This window comes from Acomys minous (genome assembly GCF_964271855.1).
Source record: "Acomys minous genome assembly, chromosome: 9".
In the NCBI taxonomy this organism is placed as follows: domain Eukaryota; kingdom Metazoa; phylum Chordata; class Mammalia; order Rodentia; family Muridae; genus Acomys; species Acomys minous.
In genome coordinates, this window is record NC_140490.1 from 873,326 (window position 1) to 882,154 (window position 8,829).

Genomic DNA, 8,829 nt, shown 5'->3' on the forward strand with positions numbered 1-8,829 from the left:
TCACTTAGCACAGAACCTCCTACAAGCATGTTAACCCTTAAAGTTCCATATTCTCTCTGACTTAATCTCCTGCTGTCCAGACAAACTATCTGGGGATGGGGCACCCAGGATCCAGCAGTAGCCACTCCCACGGCTTTGCAGGGACACAGCACAAGCTGCGGATGTCCTCAAGCTGAGGGTTCTACAGAGGTCTTATGGCCTAGCCGTATCCCTAAAGCTATTGAGCTTAGGGGTGCTCCCCATCGTGTCCCACCTCTTGGGGGTGTCCCTGGACTCAGGATCTCCACAGCTTACTTTGCAATCCAAGTGACACACGTTTAGGCACTCTGCTCTAGAGGAGCCTGCGCCACACACAGCCGAAGTATGAGACCTCCGGAGGGACGGCCATTGTGACCTACGCTGCACCTTGGGTGTCAGCCACTGGACTGCAGGGAACAGAACCTTGAAGTCATCCAGGGCCTGTGATGAGTAGGGCAGCTGTAAAGATCAGACATACCTGAGGGATTACTGTCTTGATGAACAGCACCTGGCATCCATCAGCCTACACTGATGTCTTTACCAAAGTTCACCTGGCTACACCCTGCATGCTCTCTGCTGAGTGTCTTTTTGCACTTACAGCATGGCCAGTCTGAACTGAGATCGACTCTCTGCTTTCTCTGTCCCTTTTAGTTATGAAGTCTCCTGTGCGCATACTTGCTTCTGTCACCCCCGTATTACTATAAGCAGTCAGGAGAGGCCATGTGCCTTGTCAGCACTTTGCTTCTGCCGCACTCTCTGCTGCTCGGAAGGTGTTTTCCAAAAAGGGCACCAGCACAAATCTGTCCGGTTCCGTCCACTGTAAACTCGGTCCAGCAGCACTCTAGTTTCCATGCCCCTCCTCACTCCTGCCGAGGGTGACGGTGCACTGTCCTTCAAGTTCCTTTCCCCGCAGCCCACTCCCCAAACTGCTCTACTGTCTCCCTCCCCCAACTCCAAAGCCAGCCCCACACTTTCAGCCACTGCTTCAAGGCGCTGCTCTCGCCCTCACTGGTAGTGCCGCTGAAACACAGCACCTTGCCTAGGGTCTTTGCGAACAGAAATCAATGCTGTGTTCTGGAGGCTAGAAGGCTCAGAGCGTCTCTGACCTCCTCACAAGACGACAAGGTCAGACAGGTCTCAAGGCCTCTCATCAGGCTCTCTGCTCCTGACCTGTGAAGTAAACAGCTTTCCCTCCTCATTTGCGGCCAAGCCTGCCCAAGTGTGCGCTGACAGAGCCAGTGAGCGGGTCTTTCAAACGGACGGTTTCAGAAAGAACTAATGAATGTAGTAGCACAGCAAAAGACTAAAGGCCACGTAAGCCGATAGACTTTCTGTGACAACGGTAACGTCCTGAGATCTCGACAGGATACGTGGTTACATGGACATGTAAAAGATTTGTACATTTCACTATAAATGCTAGCAAAAATTAAATAAACAAAGATAAAGATTCTGGAGTGTGTAAATGTGAAGTACACTTACTATAAAAGAAACAAAAATATAAGCTTGACCAATAAAAGGAGGGAACCATGTAGGTAATAAAACAATTCAGCTATTTCACAGAATATTAAGGAATTACAGAATCTAGATGGTGGGTATTTAGGTATTCAACTGTTCAAATATTTTTCTGTAGTGATTAATATTTCCCCAAAAATTAAGTCAGGAAGAGAAAAGGCTAAAAAACGAAGGCCATGAGAGGCTCATGCTCTGAGAGGGCTCACAGTAACACGTCTGAGACAGAAGACGGCCAGACACGGGAAGCACGCTCAGAACCGCAGACCTTGGAAGGCAGGGACACTGTAGGTTCAAGGACAGTCTGAACTAGAAGGTAATATTCTGCCTCAAAAAGCCAACATTTCAAGGGAAAGAAGGCAGGTATTTGACGGCTCTCTTCCTTTTCTGAATTTTGATTGCCCACACAGACGAGCTCTGGCTGCAGCCACTCATCCTTCCACTCATCCCAGGCCAACACAGATCAGGGACGTGGGGGTGGCAGGCCTCGCCTGAGGCTAGGATAACCTCTCTCCTTTCTGAGTTTCTAACACATCCTTAAACTAACATCTGGATGAAACACCTGTGCAGCCAAGTGCAGCAAGAGCAGTCACCAGTGTGACTCTAACCCCTCAGACCCTCTGCTCTCTGGTTAAGTGGCTGTTAAAACAGCAGGGAGGGTACCGGGGTCGCAGCTCAGCGCACGAGTAAGTTGTCTGCTACGCATGTATGAGGACCTGAGCTCAGACCCCCAGAACCCAGGTAACGGCAAGCATAGGGCTCATGTCTGTATCCCCACCACCAGAGAGATACCGTTGGAGCCCGTGGGCTCACTAGCCAAGCAAATCTAGATAAAGTGAGACTCTGTCTCAAAGGTTAGAGTGGCGAAGTAACGGAGGGAGACATCTTGATAGTGACGTCTGGTCTCCACACACTTCCCACACAGGAGGATGCAACAGAGCTCACACATGCGTACATACACACACACAGAACAGAAAGAAAACAGGTAAGAATATGCAGTGGGCTTTACATCATGTCCCTGGCACAAAGATGCTCAAAAAGTGTTTTCTGACTGACAGTGTTGTGCAGGCACACTTGTGCGGGCTTGGACTCACAGATTTACACTGTGGTTGAGGTAGGAAACAGACAAGCTAGGTTTTGAAGCCAAATATGATACGATGCTCTACAGCAACGGTTCTCAACCTGTGGGTCGCAGCCCCTCTGGGATTTAATGGCCCTTTCACAGGGATTACCTAAAACCATCAGAAAACAGACACATTATGATTCCTAACAGTATCGCAATTACAGCTATGAGTTAGCAATGAAAACAACTTTTTGGTTGGGGTCCCCACAACAGGAGGAGCTGTATTAAAGGGTCACAGCGACAGGAAGGTTGAGAGCCGCTGATCGGTGGAGCAGTAACTAGAAAATGAAGTTGAAAATAAAAGGCTAAGTAATTTTAATAAACACTGAGGATCATGTACGTTTTAATTATTAACACCATCCTGGATGATGATACAGTAGGTTCATCTGCTTCAAAATCCCATAAACTGAAGTGGAGAAGATAAATTAGACAAAGGACGTACAGGAATCCATTTCCAAATGGCCCATGGTGCACTGGAGCTAATCTGCTCCTTTCTGTTGTTGCTCCCAAAGGACTGCATGCAGATTATGCACTTGCTAAATTCCTGCCTGTCACACATGATCTGACAAGGAAGGCATTCAGAGCTGCTTCCCCAAGTGTCTGGTTTTAAACAGCTGCAAATTTTGGAAAGTAGCACCAAACGAAGTCTCTCAAGACAAGTATGCTCTACCAACGAATACTAAGACAAGAGTAAACTCTGCAGGAATGTCAATGCCGTGGAAGTTAAACTAGGTAAGCACAAACTAAGTTGAAAATAAAGTAGACGTTCATACGATTCTAAATTCTGCGTGTTAGTAACCATAACTGACACAATAAGCACATCCTAAGAAATTCGGGCACTGCTCTGCCGCCTCACGACGCTGCCCTGTCCACCACAAAGATGTCGCGGTCCCCAGGGCTGTTTCATCCCTTCAAGTGCTCTAAGTGAACAAATGACAAATGTCTTGAAATAAGCTTAGTCCCTAATTTCCATAAAACCGTTTAAAAAGTAAAAGCGCTTCCGAGACCAAAACTGCAAAGCGTGGGTGAAAAGCTAAAAGCAGATAACACAAATGTTCCCTAGCTGTGGCGCGTTATGCAGTGATGCACCTTACCAGGGCTGCTTCCTGCCCACTCTGTCTCAGCAACATCACGACACGGTAAAATGTCCTCTACCTACTAACTAACGCCAGACAAGACAGGCAGCGAAGTGGACAAGCACCCCTGACACAGCTACTGCCATCAACTGCAGGGTTCTACATTTCTATTCAGACCGACTTCCATCCCTTCCCACTTCTCATAGCACAGTGAATGTACACAGAGCAGTGGTTCTCAGCCTGTGGGTCCTGACGCCTCTGGGGGGCGCCCATCAGATGTCCTCACATGTGCTGACCTTATCATTCTTAACAGCAGCAGCACTACAGTTATAAAGTAGCAACGAAATAATTTTAGGGTTGAAGGCCACCACAGCATGAAGAACTGTACATTAAAGGGTCGCAGCATTAGGAAGGTGGACAGCCACTGCCACAGAGCCATGAAGGACACTACTACTGCCTGGCAATGACTCCCTTTCAGTATTGTGTTCAAGTTTAAGACATATCCTGTGAGACTCTTCCCTCGCCTTAACAGTAGGCTGGCTGCCACCACAACCCCACCCCATGTCAGCAGTTCCACATTAATACAATCACTGGGGTTCCAACGGCTCAGGCTTTACTGTAAGAGCCTTCACTGGACATTGTTACCCTACAATTTCTAATTGCCTTAAAGGAAAAATTCTGCTCTATGGGACACACAATGGCTACCAAGGCTTGGTGAGGATTTAAAAAAAAAAATTTATGGGAAAGTCTTGTCTTAGAAACATCCAGTCAAATACACAGTAAGTCCTGGAAATGTGGCTCAGTGCCAATATGTAGGAGACCCTGGCCTGAACCTCAGGACACACACACCCAAATCCAGTACTGACAGAGGTGCCATTCCTGTGTTAACTGGCATTTCATCAGCATGCTGCGGCAAACCCCAGAACGGCAGGTGTGGTGGCACACAAGCCATCCCAGCACGGCAACACAGGCAGCAACTGCTCAGAGTTCAAGGCTACCCTGAACTGCAGAGCAAGTAATACAGCCACTCAGAGCTAGAAAGAGACCCTGTAAAAAAAAAACCCCAAGTTATTAAAATACAATGCAAATATGTTAAGAACAAATGGGAGGCTTAAAGTATTGTGGGTACCCTACTATTACAAGTAACTGGGCCTAAGGAAGCACGGGCCCTACTGAAGCTCCTGCTGAAAACCTTCACTGGAACCAGTTTTAAGGGCCCTACCTTTTTGAACCAAACTCTAGGAGAGGGAGAAGATGAAGGGACCAATTGGCAGAGATCCCGGGTTAGTGGGGCACAGCAGCCTCTACACAGCTCTGCTCTCTTGAAAACCCGAAGAAATCAACACTTAAAAAAATCACCTGCTAAAATTTATAATTTCACATTAGAAAGCACTACCGACAAAATTTTAATTACCTGACCCGAAAGGTAGTCTTCAGATGTGTTATTATATTAAGTTACAGCCCAGTCTTAGGGAGGGGGGAGTGGGGGCGGAGGCAAAGAGGAGGTTTGTTGCTGAACTATAATCACAGAAAACCAAATATCCCTGATGAAGGGGGGGTGCAGCGCAGCAAGAATCACCTGGAGAAATTAAATCCTTGGTTGACTAATATCTAAGAATGTTGCATTAATTCAAGCTTCCCCTTCTTTGCAAGATAAAGTTCGTTCAAGATCTGCTCGCCGTGTCCATTCGCTAACAAGCAGATCACTGGCCAAAAGAGAAAAAAAAAAAAGGTAAATAAAGCCAACTGAATTTATCAGTCCCCGGGGTTGGTTCTGCCCCAGCGCACCCTCCCCAGCGACTGCTGTATCAAACCATCAAACTGAGTTTAGCTTCCTGAAAGGCACTTACAGTGAATACTCTTCCCCCGCTCCCCCCCCCCCCCATGATTTCTTTATCTCTAAACCAAATGTCCTTAAACTGCACTAACGATGATTCCTGAAACGAAGTTTAAGCACCTGACAATTGTTAACATTCAAACTGTACCAAGCCAGAGATCCCACAATTTCGGTTCAAATCTGCTAGGACAGAACTTCCTTTTTTTTTTTTTTCCCTTCCCTCCCCGCGGGTCCTCCCCAGCCCTTCCGCGCGCCAAGGTCGCCACTCGGGGCCTGGCCGCGTGTGACATCACGGTCTCTCCGGGCCGAGCCCTGACATCACAGGCACGCCGAGAGCCTCGGAACTGTGACCTCACCGCCGCAGGCTCTCACGCCGAGGGCCCCCCGGGGGACCGGGGAGGAGACGCGCCCGCGCTCACCTGCGCCCCGCATGCAGCCCATCCGCGGAGGCCTAAGCTCGGGTCGTCCGCCTCAGGGCCCGGGGTAGGGGGGACCCCGCCGGGCGCTCGACCTCCGGGTGGGGAGGGTGGGGAGGGCCGGGCCGCGCGGACCGAGGGAGCCCCGGAGGACGCGGCGGCGGCGGCGGCACCCCGGAGCGCGGCCACCCGCGGTCCCCGCCCCCAACGCCCGCCCGGCCCCGCCGCGGTGTCCGCCCGCCTCGCGCCCCCACCTGTGCTTCTGCCCGGCCGGGGCCTGGCCCGGGGCTGCGGCAGCCCGACGCGGCGACGACGGCGACAGGCCCGACTCGCTCCCCAAGACTGAGGCGGACCAGGAGCTCAGCGCTGGGCGGCGGAGCCCAACGCTCGCCCCGAAACCCATTTGTTTGGCTAAACCGGCGTGACGTCACGCGCCGGCCCAATCGACGGTTGCCCCGGGGGCGGGGCCGCGGAGCCTTGCGTGCGTCGGCGCCCCCTGCCGGCGGCCGCGAGCGCTGCGGGGAGAGGTGGAAGCCGCTGGCGAGAAGCGCCTGCGAGCCCCCAAGTGGCCGAGGTTGGGGAGCTTGGGGGTGACCTCAGGGCAAGAACCCTAATCTTTGAGGAGGGCTAGAGTGACAAGTCCATTAGCGCTCCCACGGTGGTCCAGGAGCCTTAACATGCTTGACACGATTAGGTATCCGACACTCCCGGGTCCTCATCTTGGTTCTACCCCCGGCGTATGGTTTTGTGTCAGAGTTCAAACGTGTAAAATGAGCTACTTAGCGAGCCCATAAGCCGTGGGTTTGATCCCTGGCAACCTGTACACTGGGCATGTTGCTTCGTATCTGTAATCCCGGTATTTGGGACGTAGTTGCAGGGGACCAGGAGTTCGTGGTCATGCCCAGGGGCAAAGTGAACTTGAGATCTCTGGGCTCCTCCTTTAAGAGCACCGGCTGCTTTTCCAGAGGAGCTCAGTTCAATTCCCGGCACCTGCCGGTGGTTCACAACGTGTTAATTCCAGTCCCAAAGAATCAGACTCCCGTTTCTGGCATCCACCGACACTGCACGCACGTGGTGCACGGACATATGCGGGCAAAACCCCTATACACACAAAACAACTTTTTAAATACCTGACTCACACAGGAGGGAGAAAAAAAACTTCTGGAACATATGTATGACGTATTTGTGAAGTCTTAAATATCAAAATGTCAGAAGAACCAGTGAGATGGTGCAGCAGGTAAAGGTGCCTAACAGCAAGCCTGACGGCCTGAGTTCAAGCCCCAGGACCTACCTGCTGGGAGGAGCGAACTCACTCCCAAAAGCTGTCCCCTGCATGAGTGCCATGGTGTGTGGATACCCATACACACACACACACACACACACACACACACACACACACACACGGGGGGGGGGGTGGGGAGGAGGGGGGAGCGAGCAATTTTTAAATATAAAAGTAAGCCAAGAATGGTGGTTCACACCTGTAATCCCCGAATTTGGGAAGCTGAGAAGAGACTGTTGGCAGCTCAAGGTCACTCTGGGCCACATTTCTTATCCCAGGCCCACTGGGCTGTATCAGTCACGTTCTCATTGTTTGTAACCAAAACACTTGAGAAAAGCAACTTGGGGAATGAAGGGCTTTGTGAGGCCAGAGAGATGACCCGGTGGTTAGAAGCATGTGCTGCTCTTGCAGAGGGCCTGGGTTCCCAGGACCCCACACGGCAGCTCACACGCACAGCTCACACACGCACAGCTCACACACGCACAGCTCACACACGCACAGCTCACACACGCAGCTCACACATGCAGCTCACACACGGCAGCTCACACATGGCAGCTCACACACACAGCTCACACACAGCTCACACACAGCTCACACACGCAGCTCACACATGGCAGCTCACACACACAGCTCACACACAGCTCACACACAGCTCACACACGCAGCTCACACACGCAGCTCACACACGGCAGCTCACACACGGCAGCTCACACACACAGCTCACACACGGCAGCTCACACACGGCAGCTCACACACGGCAGCTCACACACACAGCTCACACACGGCAGCTCACACACGCAGCTCACACACGGCAGCTCACACACACAGCTCACACACAGCTCACACCTGCTGTAAGTACAGCTTCAGGGCGTCTGACACCTTCTAATGGCCTCCTCAGGCACCAGGCACACGTGACACACAGATACATGCAAAACACTCATAAAATATAGTTAATAAATCTAGAGATTGTCTTAATTTTTAAAAAGGGTTTATGTTGTTTACAATTTGAAGCAGAGAAGATATGGTGGCATTAATGGGGCAGCTGGTCACACGGGATCCACAGGCAGGAAGTAGACGGAGGTGAGTGAGGATGCTCAGCACTGTTTTCATATTCAGCCCAGAGCCCCAGCCCATGCAGTGATGCTGACCACATTTAGGATGAGCTTTTCCGTGTTGAGTCGGTCTGTGTGCACGTGTGTGTCTGTGTGTGCATGTGTGTGTGTGTGCGCGCGCGCGCGTGTGCTTGTGTGTGTGTATAGGTTCCTGGGATGGAACTCAGGTCATAAGGCTTTTGTGGCAAGATGATCTTTTACCCATTCAGCCATCACCCTAGATGCAGTATTAAATACATGGAAAATAAAGCCCTGGGTTTTAACCACAAACCCTGTGGAGCCCAGGAAGTCAGAACGCTGGATGATGATAATGTGCTGCCAGTGTGTGAGCCACCTCAGTGCAATGGTATCTGTGTCTGATTTGTAGTCCCCGTTCTTTAACTCATGAAACGGCCGGTAACAGCAAAGGAAGGTGGCAAGGGCGGGACAGGCCCCATAAAATATTTGTACTTGTGAGGC

The 8,829-nt window shown here is 51.0% G+C and overlaps 1 protein-coding gene across 5 annotated transcripts in view; it reads right to left on the reverse strand.

Annotated features, from left to right (window-relative positions):
* FBXO34 (F-box protein 34) overlaps positions 1-7,268 on the reverse strand; it is a 62,321-nt gene extending 55,053 nt beyond the window's left edge. For 2 of the 5 annotated variants that reach the window (XM_084796626.1, XM_084796624.1), the window contains exons 1-2: positions 6,234-6,351; positions 5,306-5,432 (exon numbers count right to left, since the gene is read on the reverse strand). Coding sequence is in view for 1 of the 5 variants with exons in the window: in XM_084796620.1 (XP_084652746.1) it covers positions 6,234-6,382 (149 nt within the window). In the remaining 4 variants the exon portion in view is untranslated. Of the gene's footprint in view, positions 1-5,305; positions 5,433-5,982; positions 6,159-6,233 lie in introns of those variants that run through there. The other 3 variants (XM_084796620.1, XM_084796625.1, XM_084796629.1) reach the window with 3 other exon arrangements.
* Positions 7,269-8,829: the final 1,561 nt, after the last annotated feature.